Source organism: Cricetulus griseus, chromosome 2 (genome assembly GCF_003668045.3).
Source record: "Cricetulus griseus strain 17A/GY chromosome 2, alternate assembly CriGri-PICRH-1.0, whole genome shotgun sequence".
Lineage (NCBI taxonomy): Eukaryota > Metazoa > Chordata > Mammalia > Rodentia > Cricetidae > Cricetulus > Cricetulus griseus.
This window is the reverse complement of record NC_048595.1, coordinates 234,589,976-234,617,476: the sequence shown is the minus strand read 5'-3', so window position 1 is coordinate 234,617,476 and position 27,501 is coordinate 234,589,976. Positions and strand designations below refer to the sequence as shown.

At 45.0% G+C, this 27,501-nt stretch overlaps 1 protein-coding gene across 8 annotated transcripts in view; it reads right to left on the bottom strand.

Annotated features, from left to right (window-relative positions):
* Positions 1-331: 331 nt before the first annotated feature.
* Positions 332-27,501, bottom strand: part of Atp9b (ATPase phospholipid transporting 9B (putative)) — a 189,670-nt gene continuing 162,500 nt past the window's right edge. For 3 of the 8 annotated variants that reach the window (XM_035440311.1, XM_027403681.2, XM_035440310.1), the window contains 12 exons: positions 27,262-27,345; positions 26,399-26,569; positions 22,562-22,660; positions 20,731-20,820; positions 17,772-17,916; positions 17,469-17,533; positions 16,481-16,636; positions 16,275-16,339; positions 13,485-13,593; positions 5,777-5,834; positions 4,620-4,823; positions 1,064-2,232 (listed from right to left, as the gene is read on the bottom strand). In XM_035440311.1, coding sequence (XP_035296202.1) covers positions 2,096-2,232; positions 4,620-4,823; positions 5,777-5,834; positions 13,485-13,593; positions 16,275-16,339; positions 16,481-16,636; positions 17,469-17,533; positions 17,772-17,916; positions 20,731-20,820; positions 22,562-22,660; positions 26,399-26,569; positions 27,262-27,345 — 1,383 coding nt within the window. In that variant the 3' untranslated portion in view covers positions 1,064-2,095. Of the gene's footprint in view, positions 477-1,063; positions 2,233-4,619; positions 4,824-5,776; positions 5,835-5,975; positions 6,039-10,676; positions 10,790-12,912; positions 13,293-13,484; positions 13,594-16,274; positions 16,340-16,480; positions 16,637-17,468; positions 17,534-17,771; positions 17,917-20,730; positions 20,821-22,561; positions 22,661-26,398; positions 26,570-27,261; positions 27,346-27,501 lie in introns of those variants that run through there. The other 5 variants (XM_035440309.1, XM_027403683.2, XR_004768406.1 and 2 more) reach the window with 5 other exon arrangements.

Genomic DNA, 27,501 nt, shown 5'->3' with positions numbered 1-27,501 from the left:
ACATGCCTTTGCGTACTACAGGAACTTGTGAAAGTTTCCTGCCTTGGAGTTTCCAATGGGGAGGAGGTCAAGACCAGGGCCCTTAGACAGTGTGGCGGCCCTTTCTTTGCACAAGGCAGAGGAGCAGCCTGCAGAAGACCCATGAGGGCTGGACAGTGCTCACCAGCAGGCAAGCCTGTCCAGGAGGAGGAGTTCTGGAGCCGACACAGCTCCAGACTTTAAAACTACAATCAGTGAGGTTGTCTCAGAAGCCAGCAGGACCACAACGCTGCCCCTCAAGGTGGCTCCTTCCCCTGGCACTTGAAGAGCTACTTCATAGGCCTGAGCTAGATGAGGTCTAATGATCCTTTATTAAGTAGTCACTTTCTTCCATCCAGCCAAGGACCAATGCTACACAGACCTTGAGTCACTGTGTGCCAGGCATCTGCTCAGGGCTTCCTCCCATCGTCGTCTCATTTGACCCGAACAGCGGCACCCTGAGGGGGAGATTATGTTCACTTCATGGATGAGAAACCACAGTGGCTTCCCACAGCCTCTAAGACTTCATGCATCTCAACCTCTGAAGATGTAAAGCCTGACTACTTCTGCTGCCGTGTGTCTCACGACTGTGTGAAAGCTCCTGCACCCGCTACTGCTGTGTGTCTCACGACTGTGTGAAAGTTGCTGCACCTGAGGGGCTCATGGTATTGTTCTCTGAGGCTACCTGCAACTCTTCACCATCACAATGGTTAGCTTTCTGTGTGTGCTCTATTTCTCAACAGCACACGGGTAAGGGAGTGATCAAAGCAATGTGCCATTGGCTCATGGCCTCTTGGCATTTCTGTGAATCCGATACCCTTAATTCACGCTGCATCAATGAAGTCCAGTCAGGTATGTTGGTCAGTGACCCCTGGGCTCCCTCTTTCAACAGAGAAACCCAGCCTGTGAACTGATAACGAACAGTGACACCTTGTGGGGAATCTAAGAAACAGCTTTTCCTGACTGCAGTCTTGCCTGGAAAGGGGATGCTTAAGATCTCAGAAAGTTCTTCACTAACAACAAAAGCGCTCAAGTCAAAAGGCACTGTAGGGACCAATGAAGCTTTATTTGCAGTCAAAGAGTTTCTCCTCTGAAGAGCAGTGCTCACAGGAGCCTAGGTGGAAGGTTCTGCACAGACCATGGCCTGTTAGGGCCATGTCCACAGTGCTCTGCTCACCCAGCTTGTCCTTCCCCAAGGGTTAGGGTCTCAGGGCCCACATCTGAGGGGAAGTCAGGCTGAAGAGCATAGGCATATACAAAACTAGTGCAAAGGAGACTCCCACAGCCTGCTGTACAGTGTGAAGAGCTGAGGTCACAGGTCATTGTGTGGCGGCCACACACAATGTGCAGAGCTGCACGCACACAATACTTGGGGGTGAATTAAGTCCAGCATCCCTCCAAGGAACTCCCATCAGCCCTCAGTGCAGCCTTCGACAGGGGATCTGCCATCACAAGCTCAGAGTACTGAGAGTAGCCACATGGCCTAGGGACACCTACTGAGGAAGCAAAGCATTGTGGTGCTGTGAGTTGCACAGGACAGCTGAGTTCTACGTAAACAGTTTTGAATATGGTTTTACAGATATAAAAATGTATCAGCTAACGGCAGTGCCTCGAGGAATGGTTTACATTCATAGCTGCAACGGAATTAGGATATCAGAAGTGTCACCGCTTGGCCACTTGGGCTTGTTAAGTGTGTGGTGTCCACTGAAAAGCAAAACTGCATCTGAGGCGGAGTGTGCCAGTGGCAGAGGGCAGACGAGCAGGCCCACTGTCTGCTGAGGTGCAGTGGCATGTGCAGGCATGGCATCTCCAGTCTGAGCAGGAATGGCTTTCTACAGTACACCGTCAAAGAAAGGAGGCGAATGCTGGGACACTGCAGAAATTATGCTTGCGATGCTCAGGAACTAAACCCTGCCCAGCTGTGCCGAAGCAATCACTTCCTTTCAGTAGCTGTTCACGTTGCTTCAGTACAGACACTGGGAGGAAGGCCAGGTGAGCTCAGCCCTCAGCCCACCAGCAGTGCCAGTCCCTCATGCTGCCCAGCGCAGGAGTGTCTCTACCTGGCCTCATGTCATACTCAGGAGGACAGCTTGGAGTAGCTGGGAGGAGACAGCTTTCGCTTCAAGTACTTGAGCACGTAGAGTGGAAGGCAGCTGACCACAGTGATGGCTGACACTTTCCACAAGAAGGTCACAGTTGTGATGAAGGCAACATCTGTCGGGAGGAGGAGAGGAGAGACTGAGAGCTAGCTATAGGAGCTCCTAGCCCCTAAGATCATAGCCACAGACCAGACTGTGCATCCCCAGAGCCATAGGCTCCATTGTGGGCATGCACAAAGGTCTCTTGCCCTTGACCTTGACTGCCCTCACTACCCAGCTGTCTGACCTGTACACCTGTTCAATTTGTGCTTCTTTCAACACAGTGAGCACATCGTGGCACTGGGAAGGGCTTGTACATGGCTAACAGGTAGACAGCATGTTCAGCATGACTTACAGAGGACACAGGCTCACTTTGCTGTTAACAAGACCATCAAAGTCCCCATGGCAAGACATGTGTGAAAAGTCTCATCTGTGCATAAGAGTCTACAAACTGTAGAATCCCCTAGACTGCTACCAGAGCTGAGAGAAGAGGTTCTGCTCACCAGTTACAGATTACACTGGGGCCTGGGACTGGGCTCTCCACGCACAGCTGGAGAAAAACCTCTAGCTGGCATTTTCAGGCAGGTCTGTTTTAGGGAGGACAGACAGAACCTAGGAGTACACTGTGCAGGTAAGGTAGCTCAGGGTGGCTTTACAAGGTCTTAGTTGGTGAGGAGTGCTGAGTTAGAGGAAAACTGGTTTTTATTTGAACTTGAAAGAATTAGCCTAGTGTGCCCACCAATGCTGTTTTGCTAAATGTCTGTACTCTGGAAGGGAATAATAACTTTACCTACCTAAGAAAGCGCCGAAAGACACTCTGCCTATACCTGTGCCAAGAGAGAACATGAGTAAAGCAGATGAAGGAGAGGCTGAAGGAGGCGCAGGCGTTTTAAGTGGTTAGTTAGCTACTCACTGGAGAAATGCATTAAAGAGCAGTACAATGTCAGCATGAAGTGCATTCGTGGTGACATTTGAAACGGAATGACAATGTACCACTCTGTCACTGTAACACAGAAGCAGATGCCCAGACCCGTTCCCTGAGTCTGTGCTAGTGTCTAAGAGTGTCTACTTCAGAGCACTGCACACCTGATGTTTTTATCTGAAAGTCCTTTCTCACATGCGACAGGCATAATGAATATATATATTTATATTAATGTTTCATGTTTCTTTTCATTTAAGCTAATTTTTCCACACCCCATCTGCACCATCCCATACCTGGTCTACAGAGTGATGGCCTATAGGAACTGAACATACTGTGGCTTTGATCCACCACCTAGAGGGGCTCTGTTATTCATCAGTGTGCAAACTCCACACTCATCACCCCAAAGTCACAGTGTCTCCATGTGATGTGCAGGGACCATAGGTGTGTGACTAGCTTGTATGGCAACTGTCATGATGGCTGCTGTCATGATGACAACTGCTCATGATGACAACTGTCATGATGGCTGCTGTCATGTGTGTGGAGAATACAAGCGGGACATGTAAAGCTTTCTCCTTTCTGGAGCCTGGAGCCTTTCTTTTCAGATCAGGAAGCACACTGCTTGGCTTTCAGGCAGCACCCATGGTATGGGTGCATGGACCGTGCCCACACCCTCTGCTTTGGAGTCTGGGAAGCTGGGCTTTCTGTATCCAGCAGCAGTGCAGCCCCACAATCACTGATGCTCAAATGAGCATCTGTCCTTTCTGCCTTGGTTTTTCAGCTCTTGGGAAATGATCAGACTTGGTGTCATCAGCACAATGACCAAGCCGAGGTGACCTGGCTCTGCCATTCTCAGTGTCTCTGGGGAAGAAGAATGATGAAACCTATTCATGCAGAGCAGAGTGGGCCAGGTGAGGGTGGAGCTGTGCTAAGGGACATCAGATACTGGGAATGTTGAGGACACACAGTGTAGATTCACAGATGGGCAACTCCTGAGCAAACAGCGACCTTTTTCCTAAGAGAACTGGGCTCAACTGGGCTCAGAGTAGCCCAATAGTCCCAAGATCACCTGGCCAATCACTGTGAGCTGGGCTGGGACAAGCATAAGGAATGCATTAGAATCAACAGGCAATGGACTTCATCTCAGGGAGGTGCTGGTAAAGACCTCTAGTCACACAGTTAGGAGCCTAAGACTACAATAAGGAGCCTGGCTGGCAGACAGCAGAAGGAAGCAGAAAACACATGGCTTGTGTCCACCCAGACCTCGTCTCTAAAAGTGCCTGCTTTGAAGCAGTCAGTGACTTCCACATGAAACCATAAACAGTACAGCTCTTGTACGAGAAACGACTGGAAACAAACATAAATAAGACTGTGAAAGTCTTAATTTTATAAATCACTATAAGATCTTTATCTTTCCATTAAAAATAAACTTCTGTGTTGCAAAACTTTCTGCTATGGGATTGGTGTACAATATAAGCTATTGAAGAGATAACAACAAAAGGTTAATTTGTTACAGATAATGGATCAAAGCTCCAAGCACTTACCAAAATACTCATTTAGAAAAGCAAGTGAGGCAACATAGCAGCCCAGACTGAGGAACTCGGCCACAACCATGAGCCAGTGCCATGTCCTGATGGTCAGAGCCACCATGAGCAGCTCAGTCAGAATCAGCGCTGTGAAGGAGATGGCCACGACATGGACGAACTCTGCCTCAAAGAGCACCAGGGCCCCGTACATGAGGATGCCACCTGCAAGAAAGAGGGCAGAGGAGACTCTTTCAGTGCAGCTTCTTTGCAGTCTTGGAAACTACACAAGCCAGCCAGAAATGGCTAGCATACACACGCTCAATAGGGACCAGGGGTGCAGACTCTCTTGGCAAGGACCGACAGTCCCGTCTGATGCTGGCATTTGCAGAGGTTCATCCACTTTAAAGATCTGTAGGAAGACAATGTCCCCCTTGGTTGACTTCACAGTGAGTCTCACACAAACTCTCTAGTCTGCCAGCCAGTTATGCTAAGGTAATCCATCCTTCACAGGAACTCCAGGAGATAGCAATGGCTTCCAGTCACACAACAGATATCTCAAAGCCTCACTATATCTTCCTACATCAAAGAAAAGCACTGTGCAGCACAATATACAAAGTCCTTGTTCCAGTTTTCTGATTAGCTGACACAATAGTTAAGAAGTACCAGTCTGGGGCCTTGAGATGCAGCTAAGTAGGTAGAGTACCTGCTTTGTATAAAGGAGGTCATGGGTTTGACCCTTAGCATCACACAAATTGGGCACAGTGACAAAACCTGTAATCCCAGCACTTGGAAGGATCAGGAGTTCAAGACCAGTCTCAGCTACAAAATGAGTTAGCCCATCTTGGGCTACAAGAGATGCTATCTCCAAAATTAAAATCCTCCAAAATCAAACCAAAACCAAAAGCTCTCTCCAGAATATCAATGCACACATCCACATGCTGGGATACCAATCTACAAGATATAGAGGCCAATATGTAACTGCTGAACAAATTTAAACTTGAAATTTAACTTGCAGGTGAAAACAGAAAACAGTATTGGGAGCTCTCTCTCTCTCTCTCTCTCTCTCTCTCTCTCTCTCTCTCTCTCTCTCTCTCTCACACACACACACACACACACACACACACACACACACACACACACACACTTTGGTCTGGTAAAATCAGGGCCCATCTTACCTTGGTAAATACTGATCAAAACCCAAATGAGGAAGGTCTTGAAGGAAAGGGATCTCCCCTAGGACGGACAGTGGGTGGAACGGTTAGTTAGGAGAGCAGGGCAGCATGCTTGACTATATAATCCCAAGGGGCTGGGGGTTGGGAGTATCTCAAGGGCCCTATGTCCACCCATACGGTGACCTAACATGACAAAGGATACCTCAGGTGATGCTGTCCCCTGAAGAAGCTGCCTGGGTGTGCGTCATGGGTGTGTACTGAATGCCTGTGGATGGTTAGGGTCTTATAAGCCTTCTCCTCTCATCTGTGGAATTCTTAAGCCACAGCCATGTCGTTGAATGCCTACTAACCCAGAAGTTGGTATCTACAGACAAACATTTAACTGAACTAGAAGATAAAGACTGTAATAAAAATATTTTCTCTCTACTTGTTACTTTTTGGAAATAAATATTTCCTTCGCAGTTTTCTCTGAACTCCCCGACCCCCAAATAAAAATGGTGAAGGCATTTCAGTTATAACTTGTCCCAACTGGAATAAGAATTTCTGCCTTGGTAACCCTTTCAGGAAAACCTTCCACATTAGTAAGTCTAGCACAGACAGATGGGATGATTTCCTGTGTACTCTGCTTCACCTTTCCAATTAAGCACAGGCTTCAGTATGGGCCAGAGACAAGAGATGCTGCCAGTCACCTCCACTGAATCTCACAGCTTACGATATTTCAGTGCAAGGCAGCACTGTCAAGGCTCGGTGCCCTTACTCTCAGTGCTGGAGTCTATCAGGAAACATATGCCAGAGTAGGATGGGGTGAGCCTCTCCCTTATGGAGACACTTTCGTGCACCAGTCAAGAATGGGGGAGCCTGGCACTCTCCTTCGGCTCCCACTTGCATGCCTCTGGCACCCTGTGAATGATTTGAATCAGTGTCCGAAGTTCTGCATTTAATATGTCCCTTTCCCCCAGCTCCACTCCCTGGGAGAAGAGTTTCTTGTAGGAGATGTGGGTTTAGTGCCTTAACACAAGGACAGGTGGACTGTTAAGGGACAGACAGCTGGGTAGTTAAGGGAGCTTAATGCCCTTCCAACACAAGGTGGTGCCAGAACCACCTGGAGCTCCAGGTCCAGGGGATATGAACACACCTGGGCCTCTGTGGGCACCTGCACAATGCGGTGCACATACATGCATGCAGGTACATGTGCAGACTATAATTCAAGTTGTACTTTAGCTGTGAACAATAGTTACACGTTCATTTAAGCATTTTCCTTGGTTATAAACGTCCATCAGTGAAGATGCTGACTGAGCCCTGAGCTCACTACAGATGAGCATAGGAAGAATTCATCTATACTGCAATTTATTAAAGATAATACTGATTTTCAAAAGCAGAGAACTTCAGCACATTTCTTAAGCACCTATTTCATAAGAGCACTTCTCTTGTCAGACACTAGTATGTTTGGTCTTTGGCCATAAAATCCATCTGTAGTTAAGCATGTGACTAATTTTACTTCAGGAATTTAAAAGGAAATTTAACTTTAATGTTCTGTATAAGTAAAGAGATTTACTCAATAGCCAGATTTTCTGAAATGCAGAGACTGGGAGAAAATGATCAATTTAGATGTTGAAAGTTAATGGGGACATTTGTGCCATGTGTCTTATTAAGGCTCCAAACATATCATGGCATTAAGGCCACACATCCAATCTGCATGTATGACAACTGCTGACTCTATATAGGGCACAGATTAGTAAGTCTCTACATAATAAAAAGGGTATAAAAACCATCAGTAAGTCATTAGAGGAAATGTGCACAAGCCTCGTGTTCCTTGATGTAGATGCTTACAAATAGACCTTCGAGAGAAGGAATCTTACTCTGTGGTACAAATATATGAGCCACAGAAGCAACTCACTCACTGTGACTTCAAGCTGCTTCTAAACTGCTCTTCCTGATACAGGATGTCCATTCCTTTGAATGACAGGCTCAATCACTCCCTCAAGTATCAAAGACCAGGCCACCCAATAGGGACTCTGTCCATGTGCTAGACATGCGAGGAGCACACAGGCTCTGGACAGACATCGACAGTCAGCCTTGCCCAGAACACACCTCCTGTTTTATCTTCAGCTCCTGACTAAATCTGCATGTGTCAGTTTCCTCTTCTATGAAATACAGATAATGGCATGTACCACAGGTCAAATCAACTATACAATACAACATATAGAAACTATGAATGATAGCACATTCAATGGGTGTTACCATTGACATATCTCCAATTACACATTACACACTGACTGTAGTTGAACCAAATATGTAATAAAAAAGGAATTTTGCAAAAGGGTTAATTAGCCCCAGGATGACTAAAATCACTAGTATGAAAGCACAAAGTGTCACTGGATGAGGAATGCACGTGTAGCTCACAGTGACATGTGCTTATGGCACGCAAGTGGACTGGAACCATGTTGTGGCTACATGCAGGTAACAGGTGTGCACACTGATGTCACATGAGCAGACCTCTCCCCCGGGTGCCAGCAGAGGGACAGTCTTGCACACTGATGTCACATGAGCAGACCTCTCCCCCGGGTGCCAGCAGAGGGACAGTCTTGCACACTGATGTCACATGAGCAGACCTCTCCCCTGGTGCCAGCAGAGGGACAGTCTTGCACACTGATGTCACATGAGCAGCCCTCTCCTCCGGGTGCCAGCAGAGGGACAGTCTTGCTTTCTCAGAAGTGACAGGACGCCCTCTTTCATCCCAGGATTCTCCCAGCCCATCTCAACTAACTTTGCTCATATCAGTCACAACAAAATGATTGCTTCTGTCCTATTCCCAAGGTTGAAATGGGGAGGCAGGGGCCAGAGTACAAATATCATAGAGGCAACTAAAAAATGAAAGAAAATAGTATAGACGCAAGAAGAACAAAAATGGTTTCTTTGCTGCACATGGCAATGTCACAGAAAGACTTGTTAGCCAACTGGTAATATTTTTGAAGACCAGAAAGCAGACTGAGCAATCTGGTAGGTGGCTGAGTGCCCTCGGTTAGTCTGCATCTAGGCCAGAGTCAGGGCTGACACACACAGTTCAGAAAATCACTCTGTATCCCCACAGGAGCTGTAACAGCAGAGGACAGTTGCTACAGACTCTCCAGCCTGGCCAGGAGCTTGCTATACCCTTGGACACTCAGCAATAATTAATCCAAAAAATGCAATTTTGAGAGTTCTTTATGTATTATGAATAAAGTCCTTTTTCAGAGTGTAACTTGCAAATATTTTCTCCCGGTCCATGGTGTGGCTTCATGTTTCATTTTCCAAACTATGTAATTCATAAAGCAAAACTTAAAAATTATGATGAAATCCAATTCATTCTGTCCTTTATGGATCATAGTTTTGATCTATGTCTAAAAACTTAGTCAAGGTTATGAATTATTTTTTCCTGTATTTCTTCCAGGAGGCCTACAGTTTACATGTACAGCAATGGTCACTTGAATGCCTATGCACACATGGAGTGAGGGAGTATAGGTTGCTATGTCAGTACAACCAGCTGTCCTGACATCTGTTGACACCACCCCTTCTTCCACTTAGTTCAAGGTCAGTGGGCAGTGTGGATTCTCTTCTCTCCTCTTATGTATCTGTCCTGTCTGCTGCCCTTACTGTTAAGTCTTGAAATACGAAAGTGAGCTAACCAACTCTGCTCTTTTTCCAAGCCGTTTCAACAAAGCCAGTTTCCCTGCCATTCCATCTAAATTTTAGAGCCATTTTATTAATAATCAACAAAGTTCAGTCCCCAAATCAAAAACTTCCCTTTACATTTTAAAAATCTTTCAAAGGTATGTCATAATTCCTGTGCATGTGTCTTGCATATTTTATCAGAGCTATAATAAAAGTGCTTGGCTTGTTTATATTACTAAAAATGATATTTTTGGGTCTAACTAATACTAACATACTAGATTTAGAAATCACATAAAATACTTTTATCTTTTTTTTTGAGATTTCAACATAATTATGGTACCTGAAAAAGAAATTAAAATTTTTTTCTTTGTAAAATTCTGTCCCTTTAATTTTCGGTTTTATTCAACATTGCTTTAGAAATGACACAAGGGTACATATACACATGTTAAAAGATAGAATCATTTTGAGAATATTCTGCAGAAAAGAAGAAAAGGTAGACAGGTGCAGGCTTCTTCTGAAGGGCCATCTACAATTACTTACTGGGTAGTTTTGCAACTGGTTAGAAAACAAACTAGCTCTGCCATGAGCCAATAATGGAAGACTGTGACCTGTCTCAGCTGGTGTCGAGTCACCTCAGTAGCCCTGATCTCAGACTCACTAGCTCTCTTAGAGTGTGTCCATCAGACACAAAGAAACTTGCAGGGCTGGGGAGTTTCTGTGGAGGCTGAGTGAATTCAAGAGAAGTTTAGGTATTGTTTAGGCCTGGGCAATAGAGATGTCTGGTATCTGTCTGTTTACTAAAGAGTTGAATGAATGAGGGAGTAAATCAACCAACTACACCAAAAGGCAACATTTCCTGCATTCTCAAAAAATACCAGTTTGCTTTCCTTCTAGAAAATAATGTATTTGTAACAAATATTTCTAGTTCTTCGTGTGAAACCCAGTTATGCTCTAAACTGTTACACGGTGCTTCTCTAATAGGTCCACAATTAGCAAATCTGATTAGAGCAGTAAGGTGGATCTGTAATGCTTGCACTGTTCATACTTTTGACTAAAACTTACAAGTATCAAGTACATATAGAAAACAGTGTGTGGTGGTTTGAAAGAGAATCGTCCCAAAGACTCAACTTAAATACTAGTTGGTGGACGGGTTTTGTGAAGAATTAGGAGGTGTGGCCTTATTGGAGGGGATGAATGTGTCACCTGGGGTGGGCTTTGAGGTTTAAAAAGCCCATGCCAGGGCCAGACTCACTCTCTGCCTCTTCCTTGTGGATCATGTGTAGGCTGTCGGCTACTGTTCCAGCTCCATGTCTGTTCATTGCTGCTATGCTCACTGCCATGCTGGTCACCGACTGTCCCTCTGAACTGTAAGCAAGTCCCCAATTAAAGGTTGTCTTTTATTAGTTGCCTTGGTCATTGTGCCTCTTTGTAGCAACAGAATAAGTGACTAAGTCACAGAGTATTTGTTGCAAAGAATACAGTATCTCCCTTGGTAGCTTTGACTTTGGCTGGACAAGATTAGCAGTGGGTAACTGTTACAAGCTATGGCTTATTTCATGCAGTGTCCTCTGCTACTACCCTGGCATTTATCACAAATTATACGGTTTCTTCTGCTGGTAAAATGGAGGCTCATTGGGAGTGGGAGCAGGGACTATACCTCATGTCCTTTGGTTCGTACATGAGCACTTGGTGGCCCATCTCTGGTCCAATGATTATTAAAGGATGGAAAGAGCAGCCGTGTGGATGTCTCGCCAAAGTGTTCAGAAGAAACGAAAAGCGTCAAAATGGCTCTTCCAATTAAGCTAAGATAGGTCAACTTAATCTACCTGCTAAAACTGTTTCTGAAGGATTTGAAGTATATAGACCTGTAACATAATAAATTCTATAAAGATAAAAATGACTGCTTTCTGGATTGTGAAAAAAGAGAAATTCGAGAAAATGGGGAACTGAATTGTTAAAACAATTACTAGGGATCATTTTGGGATGTTAAGACATTCTAAATTGTTGGCCTTTACAAAAATGGAAACTTAACACAGATGAGATAACAATCCAGTTCAGACTGCACAAGAAACTCCTTGTGTTTATATGGTGTGAGCTAGTGATGAATTACAGCTAGAGACAATGAGCTTGTGACCCTATACACAGTTTTGTACTAGAGTAATTTCGGTGCCTGAAATGATACTGGTGGCTCCTTACAAGGCCTAAATCATTACAAGTGGTAAAAGCCATGCTTCCTCTACTGCCTGTGGAAGCCTGTGCCTGCCAATCATTTCACTCCTATTGCTGAGAACCCCTCCAAACCTGTGAGGCAGTCCATAACTCTGAGCAGCATGACTTAGTGTCCTAACTAATGGGTTACAGACTGCCCAGGTTTAAGAAGGGTGGGGTAAGCCCGGGCGGTGGTGGCACATGTCTTTAATCCCAGTACTCGGGAGGCAGAGGCAGGCGGATCTACAAGAGCTAGTTCCAGGACAGCCTACAAAGCCAGAGAAATCCTGTCTAGAAAAATCAAAACCAAAACCAAAAAAAAAAGACGAAGAAGGGTGGGGTAGCAGGTAGGGTGTCTAAACTTGTATCAAAAGCTGGTTTCCATCTTCCTTTTGTTAACAAGTATTTGCAGACTACATGGAGACACGAGCCACTAAAACTAATCATTTGCAATAACTCCCTATAGTTTTTGTTTCTTTGACCCTATTCTGGGTCTATCACAGTGGTCTCATTTTAGGGTTTTAGATTCGGAGTGTTCTTTCTAGTTGTAACATGTATAAATTTGGGACAATTTCTTCTGGTAGCTACCATATTATCGTCATGTATAATCATAGTATCATCAGGATGATGGATGATATTTATACCTTACTTTATGCTATAATAATGAATGTTTGTTTAATCTGAAAATAGGATTACATGCACATTATAGCTCTTTTGAGAGGCATTAAGTTTTATAAATTTGGTCCTTATAATAACACAATGAAACCCCTAAAGTAACATGACTTTATCCAACACCTATCTGGTGAACTTATGGTCAGCTGAACTAGTCTGGTCTACTAGTCAGCAGTCAGCTGGATTATGGTCTAGCCCATTAGGTAGCAGTCAGATGGATTACCGTCTATCCCATTAGTTGACAGTCAACTGGATTACGGTCTAGTCTGGTAGTTGGCAGTCAGATGGGTTGCATCTTATTCTGCTAATAGTCATCTGGACTAGCAAGTAACTCCCTGAATAGCCAATCTAATTCTTCCTTCATTATATCATATTGATACTGCTTTAAATTGGAGATGATAATTTCAGGTAACTAACTGAAAACCTAAATTTAATTGAAGTTCGTGGTTTTGTTGTCTGTGCTGGTTTAGGAAAAGCTAGCTAGCCATGCAAAAGACTCTGGAGTTACAACAGTGTGTATGTAAGGGGCTCAGCTCTCCCTCCACCCTTGGGTTCTTGGTTTTAGCTTTAAGAATATGCTCTGATGTAGCACATGGCCAACTTCACACCTCCTTAGGAACTGCTTATTCTTCAGAGCGCAGGTACTGGCCGAGCAGGCCTCTTCACAGTGGCAGCTTCAGTTTTTCCAGGGCAGCACAAGTCTCCAGGACAGAGGCATGCTGGGAACCACTTCCAAGGTGTGATTCTGAAACCCACAACTAGACAACTAGAGACCTGGGACATGCCCAGTCACGGACTCTAGGGTCTGCAGCTGGGCCGTGCTGCATTCTGGACCAAGGAAAGGAGGCTGGTCTTCTCACATGGTGACAGTGTCAGGCAGGCTGAGCCACAGATAGAGAGGTGTGGATGCATTTGCTAAATTCATGGAAGTCCCACAGATAGTTCAGAACACCCATTCAATTCTTATCCTATGTGTAACATCACATGTCTATGACAAAGAATTGAGAATTAAAAACAAAACAAAACAAAACAAAAACCAATACTTCAAAACATGTTTTCTTACACTTGCTACATGCTAGGCTGTATGCTATCCAGGACAGAGGATGTCTCTGCTTTGCTGGAACACTTTGTGCCAGTGCTGGTGTGCTCTTCCTGGATGAGGCTGGCACTGAAGTCTTACCTTAGTGAGGTCCTTGTACAGCTCTGGGTAGAGAATCGCCATTTCTGGCTTCACATCTTGGTCCAAAACTAAGGAGAACACTGGGAACATGGTATAGATAGTTGCATACCTAGAAAAGCAAGAAGAACTGAGTTGAGTTAGCCTGATGAATGTCTGTGACACAAATGTGACATGTTTCTAGACTCAGAGATAGGTCAAAATCTCAAAACCAGAAAACACAATCTTATAAAAGCAAACCCAGCCCCCTAGGCAGCATCAGTTTAGATCCCTCCTGAGCCTGGTTACCGAGCCCAACACAAGGCTGTTGTATAAACCACAGACTCTTACAGACAGAGGCATCCATTTCAAATGAGAGTTTTCTTACTAAACTCTCACTTTTTGGGACAGGACTCTCACATACAAGAATAAACTGAAACTTCCTTGGAAGCTCAGTTAGGCCTTGAACTTTTCCTACCTCAGCCTCCTGAGTGCTAGGATTACATAGTGTTGTCCCGTATGTCCAGTTTCCTTATTAAACTTTGAACGATACTTGCAGACTCACATGCAGCCCATTTAATTCAGAGATATCTTAACTTTCTTCACATCAGTACCCCGAATGATAGTCAGCACCAAGCCCACCAGCATGCCCATGTCTCCCTTAGGTCTGTACCTAGGCCATTCTCACTGTCATGTTAGGCTACTGTGGAGACATAGGCAGAAGGCAAGTTTGGGGATGGCCATGCCTTTGCGTCATTCCAGGCTGTGACTATGCACAGTGCCTTCCTTACAACTGACTGGTACCTCTTGGTGGATAAGCGCCACTCATTGAACCACTTGCTCATTTGTATAAATACATCTTGGTTATTCCTAATTTGGATTTATTGCAAATAAAACTGATAAAGCATCCACAGTCCCCTTCCTGACACAGGGTCTTATTTTGTAGCCAAGGCTGGACTGGAACTCACTACATAGCCAAGCTGGACTCAACTTGTTTTGCCTCAGCCTCATTAGTGTTGGGATTATTGTCCCAATTTTTGTGCAGATTATCTGTTACTTCTTTGGGCTGGAATGTCACCACAATAGGTTCTAGTCACATAGCAGAGACATATTTAGTTTAGCTTCTTTTGCACGTCTATGATTTATTGCACTCTGCCAAACACTTACACGTAGCCTGTCCATACAATACTACCTGAAGTTCCTCGCAGTGACTTCCTGATGGATCAAACAGGCTCAGGAGATTACAATTCCCATGGCCACAGCCAAGTGATGGGGGGGGGGCAGCAAACACATCTGAGTGTGAGATGTGAGGCCTCCTTTTCTTCATTGTACCACAATGTGGTCAGAAACATACTGGCTCCCCAGAGACACACATGCTCCTTGCCAGCACTAGTGTGCAGGCACGCCACACAATTAAGCTAAGGACTTATCCACAAGCCAATATAATGGACTCTCTGGGTGGGCCCAACGGGATACACAGAGTCTTGACAGAGGGTGGCTGTGCTGTGGGGAAAGACATGCTGCTGTGGAGGCCAAGCCGTGGGCACACCTTCTGCTTTGATGCTGTGTTGAGGTTCAAGAAGGCAGGAAGGCCAGAGAGGAGGGCAGATACTGACAGAGGATGGGTGACTCACAGGACCTGACATTTAACAAAGACCTTAACCCCTGTTTCTGGCTAAAGTTATTAGGAATTCTGGGAGCTGTCCCATGTACTTAGTCTGTACTTCTATCAGCTTGCAGGGGAGAGGACGTGCTCTGTCCGCCTTCTACCAACCAGGAGAGCAGTAGAGTACTGTGGAGAAAGGTGCTGGTGAAATTGCAGAGGAGGGTGGCATCCAAGCTGATCCTTTTCAGTCTGAGCCCGCATGGTCCTGAATCTCCCAGGTGTCCTCACATGCCAAACAGGGATGTCAGGAGGACAGCTATCTCCATGCTACATCAGTGAGGGCAACACCAAGGTCAGGGCTACAACTGTCACTTTCCAGGTTCCTTCTGGTTATAAGATGGAGGCCTGGTTTGAGGTGAATGGCAAACCTTGGTGGGCACAGACAGAAAGTGGCAGGGGATAGTTTTTATTCTGTGGTCACTCACTCTAAGTTAGACTTCTAGGATTTCTAGGAATAACAGCCGAGGCTGAGGATGACAAAAATGGCTTTTCGTTGACTTGGAGTCTTCCTTTTCAGATTCGGTGGCAACACCATGGTGGCACACTGCGGTTCTGACTCTCTTGTCTATAATCTCCGAGTGGCTGTCTTTAAATGCAGGGTTTTATTGCTGCTAGGGACAGACTAGTCATGTCTCTCCCAAAGCTAAGAAGACACCCCAGTGCTTTCTATCCCTTGCTTCCTGGTTAGTGGCTGGTCCTGTTTCCTTCATGGTGAAGTTATATCCCCACTGGGACAAGGGCAGGCTCAGGAGGCCTGCAGCTGTGGCCTACCCGCTTCAACCCCTGTTGATGACAGTGTTGGCATGTGCCTGCCCGCCCCTTGGTTCTGCCCCTCTCATTATGCTACGGGGTCCTTTTATAAAACCTCAGATCTGCCGTGGCTCCTGACACAAATTATGGCTTCCCTACGAAAACAAAATCTAGTGAGAAACTTAGCACAGTCTTAAAAGCCTCAAGAGTCTAGGTGTTTTTCAAATTTTTTCACACTCAACGTAAGATTTTACAGCAGTTAGTCATCTTAAACGTTTATGTGCCAAGAATTACTCAAAACAGCCTGGGTATCACTCAGTATTTTACATGTCTTTTTCCAAATAAAAGCTCACACATACATGAAGCTAAGAGGCACCAAGAGCATCTGTTTTACTTACCCAACCATAAGGAATCCCTGGTACAGCGGGACAGATGCAAAGTAGAAGACTGAAGAAAATACAGCCTTAAAAGACAGAACACCTTAAGTTAAAGACACAGATGCTGGTGGTCACAATACAATGACCCAGTGGGCACCTCCCTCAACAGTGGCACAGCCCTCAGAGAAGCCATTGCCTGCTTTGACATTCTGGCACAGGCTTGCTACCTGCATGGTGGAGATGATGAGGCCCCTGTGCATGACAAACTGGCCAAGTGCTGCAGACCGCTTGTAGCTGTTCCGCCCATGCACCATGAGCAGCCTGCCGATGTGTCTGAATTGCGTGATGGAGAAGTCCGCTGCCAGAGAAGCCTGCTTCCCCTCCTAAAGAACCACAAAGAACCTCTGAGAGACACCACACACTGAGAACTGCACACAAAGCTGAGTTTTAGAGCTCATTTGAATTAAAGAGCATGAGGGGCAGTGCCTCCTTGACACCAGCATGCCATCCATGCATCTGCACCAGGTAGTGTGGGTGAGGCAGAGGAGCCTGTACTAGAACCTATCCATATGCAAAGATGTCAGCTGCTGCTCGTAAGAAGCAAGGAGCTTTAATCTACTAGCAACATAGAAAATAAGAAGGGAGGGGCTATGGTCCTCACTACATGGTCCTAGGCCTCTCCAAGACAATTCTCCAAACCTTTGTTATTTCACATTTGAAAAACAATCTACCTCTGCTTTTCCAAAGATACCATGAAGGACGACAATTGAACAGAGCAGCCAAAGAAAAAGCCAAAACCAAGTTGTGCAAACTTTCTAGATCTTGCTCTGCATATCTGCATTTGGGTGACTATACAGGGAGCAATCAACCCCAACCCTGGCCTAGTTGGCAGGAGAAAGGGTTCCTTACACAGACAATGAAGTGTGTGAATCAGGGGAGAGGCACTGAGGTGTTGGGGAAACCCAAGGAAGGCGTGCAGGGAATTAGTGACATTGGACCTGGCCATGAGCACAGAGGGCCTGAAAGAGCTCCTAAGGACACTCCAGCATAAGAAGGGTGCTAAAGGATGCTAGTTCCCTGCTGTTTGCCAACAATCTATGGCTGGGCCTGAAGACCAAAAGGACAGACTGTTGACCTCTCTCCCAGGATGGGGCTTGGCAGAACAGGTCAACTGATGGTATGCTGTGTGTGGGTGTGACAAACACACAAACCTACCTTCCCTTCGATCCCGATCCCACAGTCAGCAGCCTGGATCATGCTCACGTCATTTCCACCATCACCTAAGAAGCACCGTGAGTCAGAGGTTAAATAAAACATCATCCATTAGATGCTTGTGTTCCTGTTTCTCTACACTACTTTTAGGGACTATTAAAAATCCCTGCAATGTAGATGAAGTCAATTTTAGAGACATAATATAAATGTTGAAAAGTTGGCTGTCTGTGCCATTTCACTGTTGACAGGAAGGTGGAATACTATCCCACCACCCACCCATGGCCTGGCTGAAGGTGCTGGGCTCACCGATGGCACAGGTGCGCTTTCTGGTATGCTGGCGCAATAGGGTCACGATGTGGGCCTTCTGGGTGGGTGAGCAGCGGCAGCAGACAACGGCAGGGCATTGGCAGGCTAGCTCCACAAGTTCATGCTCGTAGTACCTCAGGCAGACCTGGGAGACAGTGCTGTGACTCTACTGTCACCATACAATCCTGGGCTCAAGCAGCAGGTAAGCAGAATTGTGGATAAGCCGTGGCCTTCCTCAAGTAAGCACACTTGCAGTTTGAGTCTCATCTATGACTATGCCCCCAACTACAGCGTAACCTGTCCTAGGACAGACAACTTAGTTGTGCAGGAGGGCAAGATGCGAAGATGGGCAGTGGTGGCCAGGCCCCTAGCAGGAAGAGCACAAGGTCTCCTAAAAGTAGTGCATTGTGGCTAGAGAATGTCTCAGTCACAGGCAAGGGTCAATGGCTACAGGGCATTCTGAAGAGTTGCCAGGCTGATGCACCTATAAGGTGTATGTGTTTTTCTGAGGCCAGTAACAAACATCTTTCCCCTGGGCTCTCTTCCTATACCTTCTTCCCCCGGGCTATCTTCCTATACCATCTTCCCCCGGGCTATCTTCCTATACCATCTTCCCCTGGGCTATATTCTTATACCATCTTCCCCCGGGCTATATTCTTATACCATCTTCCCCCGGGCTATCTTCCTATACCATCTTCCCCTGGGCTATATTCCTATACCATCTTCCCCTGGGCTATATTCTTATATCATCTTCCCCTGGGCTATATCCCTATAGCATCTTCCCCTGGGATATATTCCTATACCATCTTCCCCCGGGCTATATTCCTATACCATCTTCCCCTGGGCTATATTCTTATATCATCTTCCCCTGGGCTATATCCCTATAGCATCTTCCCCTGGGATATATTCCTATACCATCTTCCCCCGGGCTATATTCTTATACCATCTTCCCCCGGGCTATATTCTTATACCATCTTCCCCTGGGCTATCTTCCTATAACATCTTCCCCTGGGCTATCTTCCTATACCATCTTCCCCTGGGCTCTATTCCTATACCATCTTCCCCTGGGCTATATTCTTATACCATCTTCCCCTGGGCTATATTCTTATACCATCTTCCCCTGGGCTATCTTCCTATACCATCTTCCCCTGGGCTATATTCCTATACCATCTTCCCCTGGGCTATATTCTTATACCATCTTCCCCCGGGCTATATTCCTATACCATCTTCCCCTGGGCTATATTCCTATACCATCTTCCCCCGGGCTATATTCTTATACCATCTTCCCCTGGGCTATCTTCCTATAACATCTTCCCCTGGGCTATCTTCCTATACCATCTTCCCCTGGGCTATATTCCTATACCATCTTCCCCTGGGCTATATTCTTATACCATCTTCCCCTGGGATATATTCCTATAACATCTTCCCCTGGGCTATCTTCCTATACTATCTTCCCCTGGGCTATCTTCCTATAACATCATCCCCTGGGCTATATTCCTATTTTAGTTTCAGTGCTTCCTAGGCATGTAACTGATGGAGACCTTTGTTTCACCATGATATCAGATACTCAAGGCCCTTCCAAAGTGACATTCCAGTTCTTAATTCCCTACCTTGCTTGAGAAACCCGCAATCTCACAGCCCTGTCTGAAGTGTACAGAGTCTTACTCATTATCCAGGAACTCTAAGATTTTTCCCATCATGAGGTACAGGTACTGGAAGAGCAGTCTTTAGGTCATGTGAGCCAGAAGGCTACCAACAAAAGGAGGGCACTTATCTCCTGAAAGAACAGAGATCTAACTGGCAGCGTCGTGGAGAGTGGTAGCTGTGTGCTCTTCCAGAAGCTGTGGAAACTGCCTTTTCCAACTATAGCCAGGATTCTTGTCAACCTGTTCTACCTGTCTGCCTGAGAAGGGCCCATGGCCACTGTCTTTTGATTTTACTCTGTTCAGGGGAGGAAGATGCCTAAAGCCATGTCAAGGATTGCCTTGGGAGTCTTTCAGCACTCACTTTCACACACTACAACTGTCTTAATGTTTGTGTCTTATTTTTCTTTTGCTTTGGATTTTTCATTTACATCACCTTTAATCTCATGGAAGAGTTGTGCTTTTTGTTATCTATTTACATCATGTTTTGGAACATACTAGAATGTAAAAAAATAATTTTTTTTCTGTTTTTATAATAGAAAAGACTGTTTGCAAAGTAAGGACTGAATGAAACCCTCATTGTACAAAGATCAAACAGACATTACCAAGCCTTAGCAGAACTGCAGTGTGGCTCTACAGACACAGGTGCTTGGAAATACACCAATGTTATGTGATGCCACAATATGAGGCCCATGTCCTAATTGTGTTAAGGTAGCAGAACCAGAAGTAGGGAGAAGAGGAGGAGCTGGCTACTTCAACCCTGTGTCCACGAAGGTGAAAACCACACATATAGTACAAATAACTGGCCCAGTGGCCTCGCCCACCTGGGTTTTTCCTGCAGCCTTCTTTAGGCCCCTACACTCAAGTATCCTGAGAATGAATGCCAGAGGTTAACTGGAGGGCCCATTATCGCTACCCAGGAAGCCATGTGTCCCACAAACACACACCTGGAAATGCTGGTTTGGACAAATGCAGGATAAATAATGTGGGCTGAACTGTCATGACCACTGGAGGCTGATGCTATTAACAATGAGCAAGACCTGCTGAACTCAAGCAGCTTCAAAACAGGAAGGGACAGAGGATCAGTTAGACATGGCCAGCACATGTCCTTAGGACACATACCCATACTCAGCCTCGCCTCCAGGGAGTCCCCACTGGAGACAGGAGATACACAGGCAGGACATGGCTAGCACAGGAGACGGACACACATATACCCACACTCAGTCTTACCTCCAGAAAGTCCCCACTGGAGACAGGAGATACACAGGCAGACATGGTTAGCACAGGAGACAGACATACCCACCCACACTCCTTACCTCCAAAGAGTCCCCAGATATGACCAGCGCACAGTCATGCTTCCTTCTAAACGCGTTCAGCTCCAAATGGGCCTCTCCCCGATTGGTTACCTTCATTGGAGGAAAAAAAAGCATCATGAGTTAAAAATGCAGTAAGACATTTTCAGGGACTCACAGGAGCCGCCTTTAGAATTGTATTTAGAAGCTAAAGTTGCTTAACCTTTGAACAGAAGCCCTGTAATTAGGTCCTTACAAATTCTGTACCTACACCTCTAACAAGGACTGTTTTCTGATTTGTGGTCATGAAGGCATGACAGGGCTACTGCTGTTATAAAAGTATTCTTATAAAAATGTAATGACCAAGGGCTTTCTAGCACTTTCTATAAGATGGGTTATTAAATTGGTGGTGGGGTAGGTGGGTACTGTGAGCAGTGATGAACATATTGGCTTATAGCATCACAAAAAGCCCCAGAGAATTATAAGTCAGGATACCAGGGCTCAAGGAGGTTAAGTTTCCCTTTCTCACACACCAGGTAAGAGACATAATTACATAGACTGGGAACTTATTTAAACATGCCCATAATGTGTGGAAAAATGCAAAATAACTTCATAAAGTTGCTTCTGTCATTTCTGCCATGAGTTTCAATTCATGCCACCCACTACGGCCTAATGTCTAAAGAAGCAAGCAGTCAAAAAGGGTAAAGTCAAGCCATAATTTTGAAATACAAATTTTAGAATAAAAATAATGCCAGAAATCAATGCACTGGCTTTGCATATGCTTTCTGAGAAGATTTTATAGGGCATTAAAAATGATATAGGAGTGAAATAAATTACAAGTTTCACATACTCCAAATTAATCTCCAATTCATCTTTAAGTAGGTAGGGTTTATTGTGAAATTTTTTCATTTGTGGTACCATAACTCTGAAAAGTCAACAAAAATTGATCGAAAGTTTTATCAGAAGCATTAATAATTTAATTGCAAATAGTAGTCTGCAGGGCGTAATTTGAGATTCTGATGTTTCAAAATAAAATACATTTACATGCAAATGATACTGAAATAATCACTTCTGTAGGTGCAAGCACGTTATTCTGACAGTCACAGACACGATGTCTGCTTGCCCACCATCAATCATGACCCAAGGAATGTCTACTTCTTGTTTGAATTAAACTCATCATAACGAGTATGTACAGTGAACACATAAATTCATTTTCTTTGCACTAGTTACAGGAGAGCTTTTAATCTGAAATGGCAGCAGGCTAAGTACTTCTGCTTTGTATCTGGTCCTTGTGTCAGAGGAGGTACAGCTAGTAGGGAGCATATGTTTAAAAAGCAAAACAGCACCTACTGTAAGTTGAGTAGAAAATCATTGTAGCAAGCCCACTTCAAGTAGGGAGTGACAATATGAAATATATAGGAGAAAAATGCTTTCCAACTGACACCTTGTTTACCATCAAAATGCATTCCTAAGCATTCAAGATGTGTTTATAGAGTAAGAAAACATCTCCAACATTGATTTTGAAAGATATTTAGCAATTACTGTATATACATTTTAACTGTAAGATAAATACTCAACATCTAGCTGGGCATGGCAGCACATACCTTTAATTCTAGCACTTGGGAAGCAAAGGCAGGTGGATCTCTGAGTTCCAGGCCAGCCCTAGTCTACAGATCCAGTTCCAGGACAGCCAGAGTTACACAGAGAAACCCAGTCAGTGGGTGGGTGGGTGGGTGGGTGGTGGTGGTTGGGTGTGTGGGAACCAAACTAAACCAAAGACCCCTCAAAACAAAAACAAACAAACAAACGAACAAAAATCATTTAACAATTCAAAGTGATTTAGAAATGTACTTACTGGCCTGAAAATATGAATGTCTTGAGTTCTGGACACCAAGTGTGAGCTTTTGGCAATGCAAGTAGCCGTCTCTAGTTTATCACCTGTTAGCATCCAAATCTATGAAAAAATTTAAGCTTGTGAACTTCAATAATATAATTTCATTTCTTTAAAGTATCTCTGTGCACAGATGTCTGTCTGTACACCACACTCACAGGATTTTCACAATAGGGCTGAGGTGAAGCAAGCCAAGAGTACACTGAGTCCCATGGAGAAATGAAATGTGGTCACTTCGTCACTTCACTGCTCTTTGACGTTTTGCTGAATGACATAAGCTGGATATGAAGGACAGATGCTATGCTATCCCACACACATGAGGCGTCCAGAGAAGCCACATTCACAGAGATGAAGACTGAGAGCTTGAGTGGGGAAAGTTCCAGGCTGGGGAGATGGAGAGTTATAGAGATTGGAACAGCAATGGCTGCAAAGAATTGTGAGTTTCTTTCATGAAACTCAACCGTGTACCTATTGTGGAATATTACGTTTTTAACTATGTAAAGATGTGCTACATTTGTTTATGTAGCAGGGTATTTGTTTATGCTGCTGGGTAACGATGTAAAGATGGGTTACTTTGTCTGCCTAAGGCACCTGACTTGTCTAATAAAAAAACGAACAGCCAATAGCTTGCAGAGGAGAGACAGGCGAGGCTAGTGGGTAGAGAGAATAAGTAGGAGGAGGAATCTAGGCTTGAGAGACAGAGAGGGAGATGCCCAGGGCCAGAGAGCCAGGCAGCTGCCAGGTAGACAAACACAGAAAAAGCAGAAAAATTAAGACATACAGAATTAAAGAAAGGTAAAAAGCCTCAAGGCAAAACATAGACAAAGAAAAACAGGTTAAATTAAATTATAAGAGCTAGTGGGACAAGTGTAAGATAAGGCCAAGCATTAATAACTAATAATGAGTCTCTGTGTCATAATTTGGAGGCTGGGGGTCTGAGAAAGGCTGATACACCTAGAAGTGGCTTAAAGATAACTATGGTTGAGTGTTTTACATCACAATAAAAAAGTACTAATTTGTTTCGGGAGAACAAGTCAGAATGGTGTGCAGACATATAGCTGAGGCTGATGCAGCAGCCTGAAGATGTGGAGAGGTAGTGCACAGCCAGAAGACCACATAGACCTTCATGTCAGCATAGTTCTTCAGCTGGGAGGAGACCTTCAAATGGGCCATTGGACCACAGACAAACCAAAAAATGTACTTATCTCGAATAAAGTTCAAACTGCTACTTTAACATTAAAAAAGCTGCATACACATGGACAACACATTCTTAAAAGTATATACTCGGACTCCTGCTACATAAACTGTAGGTCAGAACTTTGTATGCAGTCACATAACTAACTACCTGTGAGGCTGTAAAAAATGAATAAAAAGGTTTCTGAGCATGCAATGACCAAAATGTAATTTAAAATCAAATGTATAAGGAACCCACACTGCTTTGGGCAGCGCTCGCCTGGATGCCCCATAGGACAGCACTGCAGCCTGGGTTCTGGGCACACAACATATGCACACCCCATGCTCTGCAACGTGCATGAGAAGTCTGAAATACTATGGCTCTGACTCAGACTACTGAATGCTATGAACTGCAGCAGTTTACTGTACAAACTTTTCTTTTTGTTCCAATGGTTTAATTGTGAAAATAAAGACAGTTAATGTTATAATAAAGTCATTCTTCAGTATGTAAATGTCTGGGTTGTATTGTGTCAGAGTGTTTAATTTTAAAAACTGCTGTTGAGTTGCTGATGTGAGTTTCATTAAAAAAAAAAGTTCAACCAATTTTGGTTTGGAAGGGGGACAGAATTCCTAATTTCTGACATGGCCATAAACAAACCTCTGCCCCAGCCCTTCACTGTACTTATGCAAAATGGCATTCACAACTATAAAATAAAATAGTGATCTACTTTGAAAACAGTTGAAGATGCTCTACACATACTGCTGTATCAAATATTCAGCCAAGAGTTAATTATTTATATTAAAATAAAAAGGACATTAATCTCATTAGTATGTAAATTGGCTCATCTTTAACAAATGGAAAACTCATTTAAAGAACTATTTCAAAATAAATTTCTTTATGATTTATAATCAGTAAACATTTGGTTTGTAAGACTATTTAGTATATGCTCAGGGTCATTTAAAAAAGTCTCTCAGGGAAAAGGCGATCATGAGTGGAAAAGCTTGGAAAGCCCCGACCTCGATGGGATGGGTAACCAGGGCATCCGTGCAGAGCAGCTGGAAGCCCCTGCATTATTAACTTGATCATCATCAGAGCCGCTTAGGTTTTTATCACATGGACAGACGCACTTGTGGGTGCAGGAAATAGACGAGCCTAGATGGCACACGGATTACTCCAGTGAAATCATCAGCCAATGTTCATTAGCTTTACTGTACCTATGATTAGGAAATATGACTATGACAAACTGAGCAACCACAGTGTACACTGCCACTTCTGTCATTCAGGAGGCACAATGAGATATGGCTGACAAACACTAACTTCCCTTCTTCAGAGCAGAGTCTACTCACGTGGGACACAGAGAAGAGTGAGGAGGGCAAGGCCCATAGACACAGATCGTATGCACTGTAGCACAGAATCACTACAAACACCAAAGTCCTATACCAAGGAACACTTAACACTGATAATCTAGCAGGCAGTTATAAAATAGATTGTAGGTTACTTAAAACACTCAGCCATTTCTAAGCCCTAACCCTAACCCTAACCCTAACCCTAACCCTAAGAAGCAGCTTCCCCCAAATGAAAACTTACACTGTAAATGCTAGATTTAGACATAGGAGATGAGTGAAGAAGAGGACAGGGGCACAGCAGGGAGGGACAATGTCCAGGGAAAATGCCACCCTGGAAACCAAGTCCACTGGGAAAGGCACTGACCCTCACAATTCATGACAGGAATGGCAGCTGGATTCCTGCAGACACCAGGAATGCACAAAGGAGCATCTGGGAAGTTGGGTACTGTGTGGTAAGGGAAGGCCTGAGAGAGAAGGCAGTTTCCTGAGAGTTATGGAGTGGTCCCATGCGGCCAGGGAAGAACTCATGTGTGGTGTCACGAGGTGCAGGAGAAAAGCATTTCTGCACCCGAATCTGCATTCTTGCATGTCCCTGCAGGAAGGGTTCCAGCACTGCACTCACAGCTGGACAGAAGTGCAAGAGTGGCATATCGCTGCAGCCCCCCACCAAACTCTGTGGCAATGGACACACACTGCTTCTGAAGCAGAGCTAGCTGAACAGTAACAGCTTCCAAATGACCCCACCCAGCAACTGGTTCCTGTCTACCCCAGCTCTAGAGCAGCATGTGAGAACTCAGAAAGTGCAACTCTAAGCTACACAAAGCTGGGCTTCTCCTGCCTAACCTCCTCCCTAACTAGTGGTATGGCCACCTGAATGCAGCCAGGCCCAGATGCCTCCTGGGTAATCTGGTTATGGGGATGCACAGGCTACTCCAGGGAGGTTTCTATTCAGTTCTGACAGTGAGGAAATAATTGGCAAGGCAAGTGTGAACCGCAGGCGGTGTGCACCAGCCAGAAGCTGGCGGGCCCTAAGACTCTCCTAGGGAAATACATGTGTCATGAGGAGGACAGGGTGGGAGCCCTGTTTCAGAAAGGCTATGCTGTCTTGAGTGTGGAAAGACAGAGTCAGAGAGAAGTCTGGAGTAGGGCACTGTGGAGACTGCTGGAGCCAGGACAACTGGGATAATGAGGAGGAAGCTGTCTTTTGCACCCCCCTCCTCCATGGAGCACACGGGACAGTATTTCAAGGAAAAGATGAGCTGGTACAGCTGCCGGCTGTACCTTGATCCCTGCATTCCGGAGCATCTCGAGCGTGGGCCTCACATCAGCCTGGAGCTGGTCCTCCACCCCAGTGAGGCACAGCAGCTCCATCTCCCTCTCCAGGCTTTCCACAACTGCAGCTACTTTCAGTGTCCGGTCATGGATGCTCAGTTTGGCTTGACTGTATCGGCTCTGAGGACAGAAGGAATAGGACACAGATATGTGCGTGCTTCATGTGTATGACTGTATCAGCTTTGAAGGTACAGCGGACAGGTGAACATGTGTGTAAATGCTCTCTTTGTGGAGTGAGTTGGTTCTAGGGCTCAGGGGTAACATGCTGTACAAATGCTAGGTATAAGTGCTCTAAATATTTGTAATTGTTTACTACATGAAAATTTATTAACTCTGGTTGAACTTCCCTAATTTGGAAATGTGACATAATTAAGTCAGACACATCCCGAGCAATGACATCACACTATAAAAGCTTCAGATTATGAAGCATTTGGATTTAGGGGCTCTGGGCAACTTAACCTGTCATCTATTATGCAGATATCCCAGAATTCTGAGCAATGACATCACAATATAAAAAGCTCCAGTATTTGGGTTTAGGGGCTCTGGATAACTTAACCTGCCATCTATACAGAAATCCCAGAATCCAGACAGCTCCAAGGCCAGAAGCACTTGTGAGGCACACTCAGTCTCTGCTGAGGAAATAAATGGAACTGCTGGCCTCTGTGGACACTCAGGCCCCCAATCACTCTGGCAGCCTGTGCCCCACACTTCAGAAACACAGTTTGTAACTGCATAGGAAGGTTGCACTTCAGTCAGAAAACAAAGTCCTCCTAAGGAGGGAAGGCTTGACTGACAAGGACTGAATAACTCACTTCAAAGTCCTGGTACTGTTCTTCTGTCAGGGTCCTCTTTGCCACCACAAGGGTCCGCAGCCCCTCGCGTGCCATGTTTCCACACTGCAAGAAAAGGGGCTCTTATTTGTGGCTCCCGGAGTACCTGGACTGGCAGAAATTGGGCCTTGGGGACTCATCAAGGCCACTCTCCTGCAGTGCTACAGTCCGGTTCTCACTTCCCTGCAGGCCCACTACCTGGAAGCATAGGAACTTCAAGGG